Below are 17,389 nucleotides of genomic sequence, written 5' to 3' on the forward strand. Positions count from 1 at the left end.
CCTGGGCAACAGAGTGAGACTCTATCACTAAACAAACAAATAAAAAAACAATAATAGCAGTGCTTCTTGTTAATGTCTAGTCTTTGAAGAGAACAGCAGAGGATGGGAAAGGCAGGTCTGAGTGGCGTGGAGCCTGACACCAGGGAGAGAGTTTCCAGGCTAATAGCACAGGGGGTTACAAAATCACTAGTGAATTGTTAACCATTTTTTTGAAAAATGAAATAGAATAGAAAATAACAGAATACACTGCTCATGATAAAGGTAAATATTGGTTTGTGAAGCTTTTGTGGCAATTATTGGTGTGTAAGCATATATGTGTATATGTACTGTATATAATTATTTCTTATCATAGGTTGTAGTAAAAAAAACTTACAAGGTAAAGCATAATACTGGTAACGTAAATATATAAAAAATAAAAATATTGTCTTCAATTTTTAATAAGCATTACAGAATTTTGTATTAATGCTCTCTGTAATTCTGATAGTTACCATCTTTCATTTAAAGAGCAAGCCAACGTATTTTAATCAGTTGATTAAAAATATGAACTACTAGACGGAATAAGCTATGAATTCAATTGTTAAAATAAACATAAGACTGTTCAGGTTATCATTTGTTTCTTTAATATGTCTTGGCAGTTTCCACCTTTAAAAAAATTTGTCCACTTGATCTAAGTACTCAAATACTATTTTTAAAATTCTAAATGTTAAAAGCAATACTATTTTTAAAATTCTAAGTGTTCAAAAGACTCATTAAGCCTTAGAAATATTCTAATAAAATGTCCAGGAATAATAAAATCTTGGACTAAAAACCAAAATGAGCAGGCAAACAAAAAACAGAATTAGCTTATTATAAGGACAAAATAATAATGTTTATATGTATTACACTTATTCTAGTAGTCCAGAGAGGGATACATATATTTTTATATACTGTCCTTTTCATATATTGTTAGATTTGTCAATATTTTGTAGAGGATCTGTGTGTTTATATTCATGAGGGATATTGTATTGATCTGTAGTCTTCTTCTTCTTCTCCTTCTCCTTTTTTTGAGACAGAGTCTCACTCTGTCACCCAAGCTGGAGTGCAATGGCACAATCTTGACTCAACCTCCACCTCCCAGGTTCAAGCGATTCTCCTGCCTCAGCCTCCTGAGTAGCTGGGATTACAGGCACACGCCACCACGCCCAGCTAATTTTTGTATTTTTAGTTAGAGACGGGGTTTCACCATTTTGGTTAGGCTGGTCTCAAACTTCTGATCTCATGATCCACCCGCCTCCGCCTCCCAAAGTGCTGGGATTACAGGAGTGAGCCACTGCACCCGGCCGCTTTCTTCTTCTTGTAATATGTTTGTCTGGATTTGGTATCAAAGTAATGCTGGTTTCCCAAAGTGAACTAGAAAGTAATTCCTACTATTTTTCTGAGAAATAGTACATTTCCTCCTCAAATGTTTGGTGGAATTTTCCAGTGAAATTATATGAGTCTGGAGTTTTATTGTTAGAAGATTTTAAGCTATGAATTCAATTTTTTAAATAAACATAGGACTGTTCAAGTTATCTATTTGTTTCCTTAATAAGTCTTGGCAGTTTACACCTTTAAAGAAGTTTGCCCACTCAAATTTATAGGAATAAAGTTGTTTGTGATATCTGGGACACCAATGACATGAATATTGTACATTTTGATATTGTCTTAAAGGTTGATGAGGGTCTGTTCATTTTTAAATCTTTTTTCTTCCTGTTTTTCAAATGGTTTTCAAATAATTTCTACTGGCCTATTTTCAAGTTCACCGATTTTTCCTGTCTTCCTAATTCTGCTGCTTAGCACATGTACTGCATGTACTGAATCTTTTACCTATTGTAATTTTTTCTTCTCAAATTTCCATTTGATTTTTTCTTATAGTTGATTTTTCTGAAAAATCATATCTTTTCATTAAGTTTATTTTCTTTATGGATTATAAATAGCTTTAAAATCTTTGATAATTCTAACATTTGTGTCATCTTGAGTTTGGCATCTATTGATTGTCTTTTCCCTTGAAAACTAGTCACATTCTCCTAATTCTTTGTGTGTCAAGTATTTCGGATTGTGTCCTGGACATTTTGAATATTATGTTGTGAGAATCTGGGTCTTTTTAAAATCCTCTGGAGAATATCGATTTTTAAATGAGTAATCAACCCAGTTAGGTTCAGGCTTTAAGTTCTGTCTGTTCTTCTGTGAACACGGTTCTAACGTCACTTAAGTTTTCAAAGCCTTGGCTATGCTGCCTTGGGACTGTCCCATACATGTATCACACTCTGGCGTTAGTATGGAGCTTGGGCAGAAGTTTATATTGCAGTTTAGTTCTCAAAGGCTTCGCTAGGTGGCTTTCAATCTGTCTCCTGTATCTGTACCTCAGGGATGAGGCTGGGACCACTGCCAGTTTATGCACAGAATCATGGGACCCGTAATCCAGTCCTCTCTGCTCCAGAATTCCTCCTGCTCTCTCTTGCTCAAAGTAGTTCCCCCTTTCTTGGTCTCCTGGCCAAAAAAGATAGGTTTTTATCAATTTCTGCTGTTCATACTGCCCACTGCAGTTCTGCTAGATGCTCACTCTTGCTTCAGAGCTGGGAGAGACAGGAAAAAAATGAAACCAGAAAACTGAACTCTACATGAGTTTCTTTGCCCAGTTCGACTTCCATTCCCAATCCAATAATGCTTTCATTTACTTTTCAGAGACTACAGGTGTACTCTAGCCAGAGCTTTTACTTGTTTTTGTTGTTGTTGTTGTTGTTGTTTGTTTGTTTGTTTGTATTGAGACAGAGTCTTGCTCTGTTGCCCTGGCTAGAGTGCAGTGGTGCAGTCTTGGCTCACTGCAACCACTGCCTCCTGGGTTCAAGTGATTCTCGTGCCTCAGCCTCCCAAGTAGCTGGGATTACAAGCTGCGCTACTACACCCGGCTAATTTTTGTAAGTTTAGTAGAGACAGAGTTTCACCATGTTAGCCAGGCTGGTCTTGAACTCCTGACCTCAAGTGATCCACCTACCCTGGCCTCCCAAAGTGCTGGGATTACAGGTTTGAGCCACTGTGCCCGGCCGCTTTTACTTGTAAGTGGAGAGACACATGGGGTATAGTAACTTACTTGATCAACACTGAAAGTCCTTTTTTCACACTTATTTTTAAGCATTTTTCTATACCATTAAAATTTTTAAGAATACCATCTTATCATTTCATTATATTCCACTATATGTATTTTAATTATGCATCCATTCTCTTAAACCGTTTTTGTTGTTGTTGTTTTTTGTTTGTTTTTGTTTTTTTGAGACACAGTCTCACACTGTCACCCAGGCTGGAGTGCTATGGCACAATCACAACTCACTGCATCCCTGACCTTCTAGGCCCAAGTGATCCTCCCATCTCAGCCTCCCCAGTAGCTGGGACCACAGGCATGTGCCACCATGCCCAGCTAATTTATTATTATTATTATTTTGTAGAGACGGGGTTTCCCTCTGTTGCTCAGGCTGGTTTCAAACTCTTGGGTTCAAGCAGTTGTCCCACCTCGGCCTCCCAAAGTGCTGGGATTACAGGAGGGAGCCACCATGCACAGCCCAAAAGCTATTTTTGTTTACTTCTAATATATTACTATTATATATAACACTGTGACATAAATTTGCATCTTGTTTTCTGATTATTTAACATATATTTTTAGATACAGAATTACTAGTTCAAAGATCACAAAGATGGGCTGGGTTCAGTGGTTTATGCCTGTAATCTCAGTGTTTGGGGAGGCTGAGGCAGGAGGATTACTTGAGGTCAGGAGTTTGAGACCAACCTGGGCCTGTCTACAGAAAAAAAAAAAAAAAACATAGCCGGGCACGGTGGTGCATACCTGTGGTCCTGTGGCTACTAAGGAGGCTGAGGCAGGAGGATGGCTTGAGCCCAGGAGTTCCAGGCTGCAGTGAGTTATGATGGGACCACTGCACTCGAGCTTAGGTGGCAGAGTGAAACTGTTTTTGTTTTTGAATTCCCTTGAGTTGGCCAGACTCTGTCTCTTAAGGAAAAAAAAGTCACAAAGCTGAAATTAAAGCACCAGCTAGTTTGTGTTCTTTTCTGGAGCCTCTTGAGAAGAATACACTTTCAAGTTCATTTAGTTTATTGGCTGAATCTAGATCTTTGAAATTGTAGGGCTGAAGTCCCTGTTTCTTTGCTGACTGGCCGCTAGGAATCTCTCAGCTCCTAGAAACCACTCTCAGGTTTTTGTCCCCTGGCTCCTTCCATCTTCAAAGCCAGCAGGGGAATTACTTTCACATCAAATCCCTTGCACATTGTGCCTCTCCCTGTCTTCCTGTCTCTGACCACTCCATCCTTATTGAAAGGGCTCATGTGATTAGATTAGATCCACCTGGATAATCTCCCTATCTGAAGGTCAACTGGTTTGGGACAGTAGTTAGTCCATTCTTGCACTACTATAACGAAATACCTGAGACTGGGTATTGGCTCACAGTTCCACAGGGTATACAGGAAGCATAGAAGCTTCTGCTACTAGGGAGGCCTCAGGAAACTTATAGTCACGGCGGAAGGCAAAGGGGGAGTGAGTCATTTCACATGACAGGAGCAGAAGGAAGTGGGGTGGGAGGTGCCACACACTTCTAAACAACCAGATCTCATGAGAACTCACTATCATGACAGCTCCAAGGGGGATGGTGTTAAACCATGAAACCACCCCCATGATTTAATTACCTCCCACCAGGCCCCACCTCCAGCATTGGGGATTATATTTCAACATGAGATTTGGGTGGGGACACAGATCCAAACAGTATCAGGGACTTTAATTACATCTGCAAAATTCTTCACAGTAATGCCTCAACTAGCATTTGATTAAGTAAGTGGATGTTACACCAGGGAAAGGGAATCATCCCTTAGGGACGATCTTAGGATTCTGCCACTACAGGGTCACATCAGAAAGACACAAGATACAACAATCAATACATATAAATTGCTAGAGTATTATTGTTTAGGTCTGTGGACTCAAGAGACTCCAATAGCTAAACTTCTTTAAAAGTGACCTTAATCAGAATGTTTGCCTCGGTTCACGTCAGGTTTTGCCAGACATCACTAATACTTATCTATCAATCATATATCTATCAGAGATATAGCAAATACATACATTCCAAGTACTACAGAGAAGGAAGAGGGGCCTGAAATGTTATTTAGTGTCCACTGAGTTCCCAACAGCCATCATGTCATTCCATCCCCATTCTGCTTCTAAGATGGGTATCAGTGTCCTCATTTTCTGAGAATTCCGAGGCTCAAATTGTTTAGTGAATGACAGTGTTGCACAGCCAATACTGATTTCCAGCCATGAAACATGTAAACATTAAAGTCCACTGTCAACGTTAACCAGTATTCACACAATAAATAATAAAATATATTGAAAAGTGGGGCAAGGAGGAACAAGAGGCAACTTGAAGGGCCTCCAACAGCTAAATCTGGGATCTGTGCCACAAAATGATAGCAATGGATAACTCAGAATAAATTATTGCCCATTAGTCTATATTGGTATCAATAAATACCTGAATAAAGAAATGGGTGAAAGGAAAGCTCTTCCTTTATAGCAGGGGTCCCGAACCCCTGGGCCACAGGCCACTACTAGTCCATGGCCTGTTAGAACCCGGGTTGCACAGCTGGAGGTGAGTGGTGGGCAAGTGATCAAAGCTTCATCTGTATTTATAGCCGCTCTCCATCGCTTGCATTACTGCCTGAGCTCTGCTTCCTGTCAGATTAGCAGCAGCATTACGTTCTCATAGGATTGCTAACCCTATTGTGAACTGTGCATGCAAGGGATCTAGGTTGCAGGCTCCTTATGAGTATCTAATGCCTGATTATCTGTCACTGTCTCCCATCACCCCTAGATGGGACCTTCTAGTTGCAGGAAAACAAGCTCAGGGCTCCCATTGATTCTACATTATAGTGAGTTGTATAATTTTTTCATTATATATTAAAATGTAATAATAATAAAGTGCAAAATAAATATAATGCACTTGAATCATCCCAAAACCATCCCCCACCCCCAGGTCTGTGGAAAAATTGTCTTCCATGAAACTGGTCTCTGGTGCCAGAAAGGTTGTAGACCACTGCTTTACAGAATTCCAATTAATGTAGAAGTCATAATAAAAATAAAAAATTTTTCCTGATTTCCTCCCTCCTCCCACCCTCCACCTTCCGATACACCTCTGTGCATCGTTCCCCTCTGTGTCCATGTATTCTCATCATTTAGCTCCCACTTATAAGTAAGAACACGTGGTGTTTGGTTTTCTGTTCCTGCGTTTGCTAAGGATAATAGCCTCCAGCTCCTGGATACTAGGCTTAATACCTGGGTGAAATGAAGTAATTCTGTACAACAAACCCCTATGACCCGTGTTTACCTATGTAACAAACCTGCATATCCTGCACATGTATCCCTGAAATTAAAAGTTAAAAAAAAATTTTTTTATCAGCATGCAAGAAGAATAGAGTATCTTTCCTCTTTTTTTTTTTTTTTTTGAGATGGACTGTTGCTCTGTCGCCCATGTTGAGGTGCAGTGGCACAATCTCAGCTCACTGCAACCTCTACCTCCCGGGTTCAAGCAATTCTCCTGCCTCAGCCTCCCAAGTAGCTGAGACTACAGGCACACACCACTACATCTGGCTAATTTTTGAGTTTTTAGTAGAAACGGGGTTTCACCATATTAGTCAGGCTGGTCTCAAACTCCTGACCTCAGGTGATCCACCCGCCTCAGCCTCCCAAAGTGCTGGGATTACAGGCATGAGCCACCACACCCGGCCAGAATAGAGTATCTTTCTATACTCCTATAGACAAAGATATTACAAAATTATCATCCTATGAAAAGATAATTAGAGAGTAATCAGCCAAAATAGGTAAGGAGAGAGAGCATTATAGAGATCTGTCAGGTAGTTATATAATTTTTAAGTAAGCTATTTTTCTAAATTAAAAAAAAAATAGAAAATTACCATTTGACATATACCAGAGCAGTAAGGCAGTAAGGCAAGACTCATCAATCCTAAAATTTGTGGGCAGAGTATAAGAAATGGAGTATTTACTGTCTCAAAATATTTTCCCAGAAGGTAATAATTCATTACAAAAGGGAAAACAGTAACTTTACAAAACAGAAACCTGGCAGACACCATCTTAACCAAGTAATTAATGTTATGATTACTGATCAGACAAGCTGAGATTCTTGTGCCTGTTGACATGATGCACTGATACATCAACATCACTTCCATGGAGTTCTTACCAAAAGGCATATTTTTAAGAAACATCAGACAAACCAAAATCGAGGGCTATCCTATGAAATACCTGAGCAGTGCTCTTCAAAAGGTACCTAGGTCATGAAAAGCAAAGAAATTCTGAGTTTTTAGATTAAAGACGACTAAGGAGATATTATAACTAAATATAACATGTGAACCTGAATTTGACGCTGGGCTAGAAAAAGAATAGGACAATGGCGAAAGTCGAATAGTCTATAAATTTTATAATTGTTTCAGGTTTTTGACATATATCCTCTAAGAGTTGTCTGAAGTCATTCTTTCCATGTCCTCAAAATCACACAAGAAAATTTTATGTTAATTTCCTGATTTTCATAAGTGTACTGTGGTAATTTAAGATGTTACATTAGGGAATTGGGGTGAAGGGTTATAACACATTTAAACACCCACATTTTACCTCAATTTATCCACAATGAAATTTTGCTGTTACCTCAAGTTTACTTAGTAAACAACTTTTTTAAAGGACGGAATTATTTTAACTCTTTCTGTTTTCTATATATAGACTGCCCCTGACTTGCTGGTTTGACAGGATTTTTCAGCTTTACCACAGTGTGAAAGTGATATAAATTCAGTACATTTGACTAACCATGGGGTTATGTCCTGATAAACCCATCATAAGTTGAAAATATCATAAGCTGAAAGTTTCAATTCCAATTTCTATCCTGAAACTTCTAGAGGCAGTTAAAACTTTAACTATAGGCAGCATGTTTATTCTAATGATTTTTTTTAACCTACCTTAAGGTTATTATGAGAACTAAACAAGATGATGCAAGTAAAGTACTTATAACATTGCTTGACAATACACAGTCTCTCTGAGGTAGATACTATTTATTATTTCTCATTTTACAGGTGAGAAATTTGAGGCTTGGAGATGAAAAATAACTGGCTTAAAGATACATAGGTAGGAAGTGGCAGTACAAGACTTTGAACCATGTCTGACCACAATGCTATACAGTTTGTCTTCTGTTCTAAAGCATTCTTATTAATGTCAACCCATTCTTAAATCCTTCATTACACACAAAAAATCAAGTTTTTCTCTTTCCCTCTCAATGGCATTTACCATTTGTCTTAAATTTTGGATCTAATGTCATCAACAACAAAAAATGCAAGCAAGAACCAGTTATTCAATTACAAAACCAACATTCTGGATGCAGTACAAAGTTAGTTAACTTAATCACTGATACTCACATCACAAATTGCTTACTTTATTTCTTTAACAATGAAATAGTAATAACACAATAATTCAGTTGTAACAAAGCCACCAACAGAGCAAAACAAAAACAAAGCTAATTAAGAAGCATTGCTTCAGCTCAAATTAGTTATCTCCTTTAAACAGGAAAAACGACCATTAGTCTACTGGTTCTCAACCCTGTCTGCACATGAGAGGAATGGAGGGAAACAGGACGGGTGTTTAAAAAAATAGTTATATCCAAGACCCACCTCAGAACTATTAAATGAGAATCTCTCAAGAGTGAGGCCCAGGCAAAGATTTTTAAAGTGCTGTCAGTGTTGAAAACTACAGGTCTAAAGTAATAAGGAATAAAACCATGCCTCGAAGCAATTCAAAACCAAGAAGCTGATCATTCAATAAATTTTTTCCTCTAATCCTGGGAAAACAGGGGGAAGCAGGCACCGACTCAGTTTTCATTTTTCTTTATCCATCTTCAGTTGCCCATAGTAGAGCTTAACCAACATCAAATATTGGAAGCTTTGCAAACACGCTACCCAAACTGAAATTATCACTACTTCACATTTAGAAAGCTCTTTTAAAACAATAGCTTTTACAACAATCCCGCCCATCTTAAGTTTGCATAGATGTTCAAGTCAGCTATTTGTTCAACAGAGTCAATAGAATGTATTAGAAAGTACTTTATTAACAAGTTATTATAAAACAATATTCATTTTATATACCACAAATAAACTTTTTGGTACAGATAGGAGGAATATTTGAGTTTTTCCCACCTATTTCTAAAACTGCTAGAATTTCTTTTTATAAGATCAGTACCTTCAATTCTAGAATTTAAACAAAACTTTTTGCTCTAAGAATGCATACATAAAATACTTCCCCTACAACTGTACTCTATCCTTGACAAATCCTTATTAAGAGGTTCAGTAGTAACTGTAGGTATTTAATGTCAGAACAATCTTTCTTCATTTCTCAGGTTTGGAAATATAACTTCAAGTATGGAAAATAACTTTTCCCTTAAGAATACGAGAATTCACTTAGAGACATCTCCTCAAATCAGCCAATCCCACTGCTTCGGCTCCTTACATCAGGACTCCATGTCAACCTCAGCCCCTTCATTCCTGCCCTGAAGTGTTGCTTCTGTCAGGGTGTCTTCACTTAAATCTTCAATGTCTGCCAGATCAATAGGAGGCAAAGGATTCCTCCAGTACTGGAAGGTATTATACTGCCAAAATTCTTCATTGTGCTTTAGAGAAAAAAGAGAGATCAAAGTGCATCAGTAGCTTAGAAAAAATTAAGTTTTTTTCAGAAAACAAATTTGTTTTAAAGGCAATCTCATATAAGATTTTGTAGTCTTCTATTTTGTATTTTTAACAAACATACATTTTAAATTTTGTCTCATCTAAGTACTTCATATACTCAATGAAATCTGTGCATTTTAATATTTACAATTTGTGAAAGTATTTGTTAAATTTAAAGGAATTTCCTCCAAGAGCATCTCTTTCCACAGTTTTTCTTCCATTTTTCACCTAAAGAAAATTATCTAAAAAGTCTTAAAATTTTTTATCTTTCAATAGAATAGTATTAGACCAAATAGTATTAGACCAAAAGTATTACTTTTGGTCTTGTTCTTAAGGTCTGGTACTTTAGGAGATTTACTTTACACAGGCCAAAATATTTTGAAATCTTCCAAAAAGTATTAGGTTATAAACATGATGAATAGCAAGAAAATGTTAAACTGATCATTTTATTAAAGATAAAAAAAAAATCAATGCTCAGTAGCCACATGACCTAGTGGCTACTGTGCTGGACAGCACAGGTCTGTAAGAAAGTCTCATTAGGAAGTTCACTGTCTTCTATGCTGAGCCTTAAAGAATTAAGTTTTGGGGGAATTTCTTAATATTGGGATAAACACACAATAAGTCAAAAGATATTAAGAAAAATTTCACTTTAATATTTTGGAAAATCTACTGTACAAATTATCTACTTATAAACATGGACCAAAAAAAGGTCTTTTAATTATGTTAGTAAAACATAGTGACTAAGGGCACACAAACTTTGCCACCAGACAGACCTGGGTTTGCAAGATAACTCCACCGCCCACTAACTCTGATCTTGACCTTATTGATAAAATAGAGGACTGTTGTAAAAATTCAGGCTTGGCATAGTAATTGCTCAATATTGCTAGGTATTATATCCCAATAAGCCTATGAATCATTAATCACTGTCTCCTTAGAGCATTTCTGCTTACTTTCTGTTAAGAATATCTAACAGTTGGCTGGGCATGATTACACCTGTAATCCCAGCACTTTGGGAGGCAGAAGGATCGCTTGAGCCCCAGAGTTTGAGACCAGCCCTGGCAACAAAGCAAGACTCCATCTCAAATTTATGAAAAACAAACAAACAAAAAGCTAACAGTTAACACTGACAGAGCAGTGAATCTACATAGTGATACTAACATGAAAAAAATACATGAATATTTAATGAATACCTGATTTTATTTCTGTAGTCAAAAAACATCTGAAACAGGAAATACCCTGAAGTTCCGGGACAGAAATGACGTAACATTATCCTGCCTAGATTGTATTCTCAATGTAGAAAAAAGGTATTTGAGGTAGTATTTCCTAAATGAAGTCCCAAGGGTGAGGGCTGGGACTTAAGCCCTATTCTGAGCACAAAAGAAACCAGGCATTTACTGTATTGAACTGTTTACTTCTTTTTGTTATATTCAATTTTCCCTTGGTAATCAGGTATAAAATCCTTAAAACAAAAAGCCTGTGTCTTTGGAGGCAGGAAGGAAAAACAGAAGCTGGAGAGAGCATGATTGTAAAAGAGAAGCGCCTCCAGAACAAATCTAACAAAAAGAAGGAAGAGGAGTGTTACTGGGCTTTCCTCAAAAGAGGGCCTGACAGTGGCTCACGCCTGTAATCCCAGCTATTTGGTAGGCAGAGGTGGGAGGATCACTTGAGCCCAGCCTGGGTAACATGGCAAAACTCCATCTCCACAAAAAAAAAAAAAAAAAAAAAATTAGTCCAGCGTGGTGGTGTGCACCTGCAGTCCCAACTATTCAGGAAGCTAAGGTTGCAGTGAGCTGGGATGGTGCCACTGCACTCCAGCCTGGGCATGGGAGCAAGACCCCAAGACCCTTTTTTTAAAAACAACAAAGAGAACAAGGGTAGTCTTGGTGAAGAAAGAACCCCTGGAGCCAACCTTTTTCCCTGTCATGTGCTTGCAGCGACTATAGGAAGTAGACAGCTGCCAGATCTAGTTACTGCTGTGGGGGAAAAGAGTTGAGTCTACGACTCTAAGCAAGCATCACCGTTTCAGGCTACTAGAGAACTCTTACGCTTTGCCTACTGCCATTTCCATATTTCCCTCTTACCACTGTGTGGCATACTATAGACAGTGTATTCTGGTAGGAGACAAGCCTATGCATGAGTGGAGTACTAAAATGGTCTGAAGAGCTTTCAAAAAGTTTTCAAACTACACAGTCCCTAATCTCCATATCCATTATGGATGGATGGTTTAGAAGACTATCCATCTGTTTTCAGTTGATTTTGAATATCTGAGAGCAATCTGAAGAAAAAGTTTAAATAAGGCTCATGTTTCAACCATAGGCAAAAAAAAAAAAAAAAAAAAGTCTTTCCCAACTATAAAACTCTCGTTATTTTATTGGATTTTTTCACATGAACAAGTCATGCCTAAGAAATTTCATTTATTTTTTTGGAAAGGTATTTGAAAACCCTGACATAAGATACTTGAGAAAATAGAAAAACGTTGGGAGGATGCTATCAGACAGCTGAAGAGAATTTGGTGAATTCTGAGAAACCTGTACTTGGTTCTTCATCTCCCAAGTCCCCTGTCATTCAGGATTGTGAAAAAGTAGTATGAATTCCTAAGTCTAGACCAAAGCTGTCCAATAAATATATAATGCTCCAAAAACATAATTTAAAATTTTCTAGTAGCTGTATTTAAAAAGTAAAAGAAACTTCTGGTATTAATTTTAATATATTTTCTTCAATATAGCCAAGTTATTTCATGTGTAATCAATATAAAATTGAGCTATTTTATCTTCATTTCTTATTAAATCCACGAAATTTCGTGTATATTTTAAACTCAGAGCACATTTCCATTTGGACTAGTCACGTTTCAAGTGTTCTTACCGGCTAGCGGCCGGGCAGCAGAGATCTAGGCAAACCGAGGCATGTCTAGATCTTCTCAGGATTCTTACATGCAGAGATGAGGCAGGCTCATGTCTTGAATAGAAACCCGCCAATGATTCTCATATACGCCTTAAGGCCCAAATTAATTTTCTTTTTTCTTTCTTTTCTTTTTTTTTTTGAGACAGCGTCTCACTCTGTTGCCCAGGCTGGAGTGCAGTGGCCCAATCTCAGCTCACTGCAACCTCCATCTCCCAGGTTAAAGTGATTCTTGTGCCTCAGCCTCCCGAGTAGCTGTGATTACAGGCATACACCACCACACCCAGCTAGTTTTTGTGTTTTAATAGAGACAGAGTTTCACCCTATTGGCCAGGCTAGTCTCGAACTCCCGACCTCAGGTGATCCACCCGCCGTGGCCTCCCAAAGTCCTGGGATTCCAGGCGTGAGACACCACGCCCCGCCCCCAAATTAATTTTCAACGATACTTTTGCCTAGGATCAGATTTAACACTATGAGTTAAAACAAAGCTTTGACCAAGGTACGGTGGTCCATCCTTTTCTCCAGAAGCTGTACCAGCCTGTAGGACGTTCAATTAATCAATGGCTACCACACTGGTCTCCCTCTATAAAAAGAACTCTATCCCGAATTCCAGACTAATCATCGTTAAACCCAGGAAGGCCCTCTACACCTTTATCTGTCGTTTGTCTTTGGGCTGAACCTATGCCCTGACGGTCTGCGTTCTCGCCATGCTCACAGCCCGCCACGACCCACGGTCCCGTTTCCCTTTTACGGAGCGCGGCGCTGACGCCGCAAGGCCACTTCTATCGCTCCCGACCACGGTCTGTTTCCCCCTCGCCCAGCCCAGTGCTTTCTGCCCATCGGACTCTCGGGGTGTGCTTCTGGCGGTCGGCGTCCTCTCCCGGAGCGGTGACCCCTTCTTTCACCCCCCTCAGGCGTCTTAACCTACCCAAGTCATAAGTGGGAACCGGGGCGTTTTGTGTGTGTGGGGAAAAGGCAAGCCCCTTCGCCCCTCAGCCCACCCGCCCCCAGCCCCTACCTGACGCGATGCGACCCCCCAGTCTCCCCGCGGGGGTCCTGCGCGCCCCGCCCCGTCGTCGCCACCGCCCCCCGGGGGCCGGGCGCCCGGGAGCTCCTCCCCCGGCCCCGGCAGTACGGGCGGCGGCGGCAGCGGCGGATCGCCTGTCTCCAGACCGTGGTCCTCACGCTCCTGGCCGCTCGGGGCGCTGTTGTCCCCGCTGTCACGGCGCTTGCTGGGCGAAGCCGAGGGCTCTGCCATGGTCCCTGCGTCGATTTTGCGCTTTCGGTGCTGCTCTGGGACGCCGAGGAGCTGCCCAGCATGCGCGACCCCGGGCGGCCGGATCCAGAGAGGCGGTGGCGGCGGCTGCTCAGCGAAGTCGCAAAGCAGGAGCCGCTTCCAAGGCACGTGGAACGTCACCGGCTCGGCCGCACGCCGCTTGGCCATGGGCCCAGAGGCTCGGGCGGAGCCCGCCAGGCGAGGGAGACCGAGTGCCGATAGCTGCGGGGGGCGAAGAGCGAGGACTGAGCGCGTGAGAGAGGGACAGGCCGAAGTCGGGCGAGGAGGCGACAGGACGCTGGAGGGGGTAGGGCGGGGCGGCTCGCGCAGGAGCTAGGGCTGGGGCTCCGGCTCGGAGGCAGCTCCCGCGCTCAGCCCTCGCCGCCGCCGAGATGCGGCCCGGACGTTGAGAAGCAACCGCGAAGCGGCGGAGATTCGAACCTGCGCACAACGTGCGCGCGCGCACTCTGTCTGGCCAGGCGGAGCCGCTGGTTGGTGGAGGCTCGCGGGGCGCGCTCCCGAGCGCCCTCGCGACCGGAAGTGCGCGCTCGGGGGTAGGCGGGAAGGCGGCGGCGGGATTAATTAAAGACCCGATCAAGCGGCCCGCAGAGGGGCGTGACCTTGTTTCCTCAGGAAAGTGGCGGTGGTCTTACTACTATGTTCGTTATAGCGCGGTACGTTCTAGACCCTTCTATAGGAAATTTAAAACCTTTAAAATGTGTATTTCCTTCCTCCAGTCAGTGACCACGGGGGCGTCTCCATGAGATTAAGACAAAGATTATAATAGAGTTCCAGACTATCCTGGGCAACATAGCAAGACCTCGTCTCTACAAAAAATACAAAAATAGGCCAGGCTTGTTGGCCTGCCCCTGTGGTCCCAGCTACTCGGGAGGCTGAGGAGGAAGATTCACTTGAGCCCGGGAGGTGGAGGCTGTAGTGAGCCAGAGATCGCACCACTACACTGCAGCCTGGGCAACAGAGCGAGACTCCGTCTCAAAAAAAAAAAAAAAAAAAGGAAAAGGATAATACAAGGTTTAAATAAAACTAGTGTTTAAGAAGCTTCACAGTAGGTTGTTATTCAAAACAAAAGACTGAAGGGGAGTCTGGGCTGAGGGAAGTAGCTAAAGCTAACAGAAAACACACAAATCGAAGTGTATGTTTTGCATGTTTTGCGCAGCTGCTGTGGAAGGTGAAGCAGGCACTACATCCTGGAAGATCTCTTGATTAAAAACTTAGGGAGGAAGTTACAGACAAAATGTGCAGCTCATCCAAAATAGCTGAGTAGTTGGCAAGAACCAAGCCTGAAGCGCAGCTGTCCTTTCTAACTGAAACCTAAAATTGTTGGGCTCTTAAATTAATGTTGGAAGGCTGAGTTCCCTGCTTACTATGGGCGGTGGTCAGATCAAGATTCTAAGGCCATTACAGCAAAATAGTGTTGTCCGGTGAAGTGAGGTGGAAACAATTGCAGTATATTTACTATTTTATTATTTTTATTTTTTATTTTGTTTGAGACAGGGTCTCTCTCGGCCACCTAGGCGGGAGTGCAGTGGTGCCATCACGGCTCACTGCAGCCGGGCCCCACTGAGCTCAAGCGATCCTCCTGTCTGGGCCTCCCAAAGTGCTTGGTTTATAGGTGTGAGCCACCGCATCTGGTCGTATTTACTATTTTAATAGTTTGATAAAGACAGTAACCAAGTAAGCAGAAATGGAAGGAAGAAAATAAGACTATTACCAGTGCTTTGAAGGGAAAAACTATCATCCTCTGTAGAAAAAGTGTGCAAGAAAGATAATTCTATTTTAGTGCTAGGTACTATGTCAGTACTAATTACCCTGTACCCCTGCATCTCAAGGTGGTTGTGAGAGGACAAGTTAATTATTAGTTATTAACAAGCACAGAAATGTACCAAGTTAGGGTAGTAAGCAATAGCTTTTCTGTTTGGTTTTTACTTTTCTTGTTTGAAATTGGTAACCGGCCGGGTGCGGTGGCTCACGTCTTTAATCCCAGCACTTTTGGGAAGATGAGGTGCACAGATCACCTGAGCCCAGGAGTTCCATACCAGCCTGGCCAACATGGTGAAACCCCATCTCTACAGAAAATACAAAAATTAGCCAGAGGTGGTGCCTTGCACTTGTAGTCCCAGGGAGGCTGAGGTGGGAGGATCGCTTGAACCCTGGAGGCAGAGGCCAAGATTGCACCACTGTACTTCCAGCCTGGGTGACAGTGTGAGACCCTGTCTCCAAAAAAAAAAAATAAATAAATTGAAAACCCGTCTGTCTCAAACAGGAAGAGTTTTGCCATTTTTAAATCAGCAGGAAAGATCTTAATCGTAGCCATCAAGTGCTGTTTGAAAGGTTTTGAGTGCCCCCAAAATAATGTTTGGCTAATGGTTGGTTCTTTTGTGTTCCTCTTTACAAACGCTAATTTTTTCAAAATTGTGAAATCGTATATGCAAAAGGTTGTATAAAATACACATGTAGTTAAAAGAATGATAGCAAGACATACAGCATTCTATTTCAGAAATAGAATACTACCTATACTAGAACATGACAAGCTCCCTATGCGCCCCTTCCCCACTGGCACATACCCTTCCCTTTCCCTCACTCCCGGTAATTACTGTTTTACATGTTGAGTTAATCATTCCTTTGCTTTTTAACTCTTCCATTTGTATGTCTGTATATATATTGCTAAATAACTTTTTTTTTTTTTTTTTTTTTTTTGAGACGGGGCTTGCTGTGTTGCCCCGGCTGGAGAGCAGTGATATGATTACAGCTCACTGCAGCCCTGACTTCTCAGGGGCAAGCAGTCCTCCCACCTCAGCCTCCTGAGTAGCTGAGACTACAGGTGTACATCACCACACCCAGCTAATTTTTAAAATTTTTTTGTAGAGCCAGGGTTTTGCCACGTTGCCCAGACTTGTCTCAAAGTCCTGAACTCAAGCAATCTGCCTGCCCTGGCCCCCCAAAGTGTTGGGATTACAGGCATGAGCCACCACACCCAGCTTAATATATTTTCTGAGACCAGGTCTTGCTCTGTTGCCCAGGCTGGAATGTAGTGGCGTGATCACTGCTCACTGCAGCTTCAACTTCCTGGCCTCAAGCAATCCTCCTGCCTCAGCCTCCCAAGTAGCTGGGCCCATGGCTTGTGCCACCACACCCAGCTAATTTTTTATTTTTAGTAGCGAGAAGGTCTCACTATGTTGCCCAGGCTTGTTTTGCCGGGCTTTTTTTTGTTTTTGTTTTTGTTTTGTTTTTTTAAAACAGCTTTACCTAGGTCTAAATGACATATAATAATGTGCATATAAAGTGTACAATTTGACATTCATACACCTGTGAAACCATAACCACAATCAAGATGATCAAAGTTTTGAGAGCAATCTTTGACATCTTGTTCTTTAGGAGTGTGTCAACTATACTTGGCCCTTTGTTCTTCCATAA

The 17,389-nt window shown here is 41.2% G+C and overlaps 1 protein-coding gene and 1 long non-coding RNA gene across 2 annotated transcripts in view; one reads left to right on the forward strand and one right to left on the reverse strand.

The window, feature by feature from the left end:
* Positions 1-8,104: 8,104 nt before the first annotated feature.
* Positions 8,105-16,210, reverse strand: C13H9orf40 (chromosome 13 C9orf40 homolog). The gene is made up of 2 exons (XM_031014802.3): positions 13,697-16,210; positions 8,105-9,725 (listed from the first exon to the last, which is right to left on the reverse strand). The coding sequence occupies exons 1-2, from the start codon at positions 14,120-14,122 to the stop codon at positions 9,567-9,569; spliced, it is 585 nt and encodes a 194-aa protein (XP_030870662.1). The 5' UTR covers positions 14,123-16,210; the 3' UTR covers positions 8,105-9,566.
* The window catches only part of LOC109028412 (uncharacterized), a 48,465-nt gene continuing 45,560 nt past the window's right edge, over positions 14,485-17,389 (forward strand). Inside the window, exon 1 of the long non-coding RNA XR_002007452.3 lies at positions 14,485-14,628. This is a non-coding gene — a long non-coding RNA (uncharacterized lncRNA). The remainder of the gene's footprint in view (positions 14,629-17,389) is intronic.

The sequence above is a fragment of the Gorilla gorilla genome, chromosome 13, assembly GCF_029281585.2.
Source record: "Gorilla gorilla gorilla isolate KB3781 chromosome 13, NHGRI_mGorGor1-v2.1_pri, whole genome shotgun sequence".
Classification (NCBI taxonomy): Eukaryota; Metazoa; Chordata; class Mammalia; order Primates; family Hominidae; genus Gorilla; species Gorilla gorilla.

What these genes read in the sequence shown, in the direction of transcription:
- C13H9orf40 (XM_031014802.3), bottom strand. Translation starts at nt 14,122, where the DNA reads ATGGCCAAGCGGCGTGCGGCCGAGCCGGTGACGTTCCACGTGCCTTGG. An exon ending in GGGGGGTCGCATCGCGTCAG is followed by an intron (nt 9,726 to 13,696) that starts GTAGGGGCTGGG and finishes TTTTCTCTAAAG; the next exon opens with CACAATGAAGAATTTTGGCA.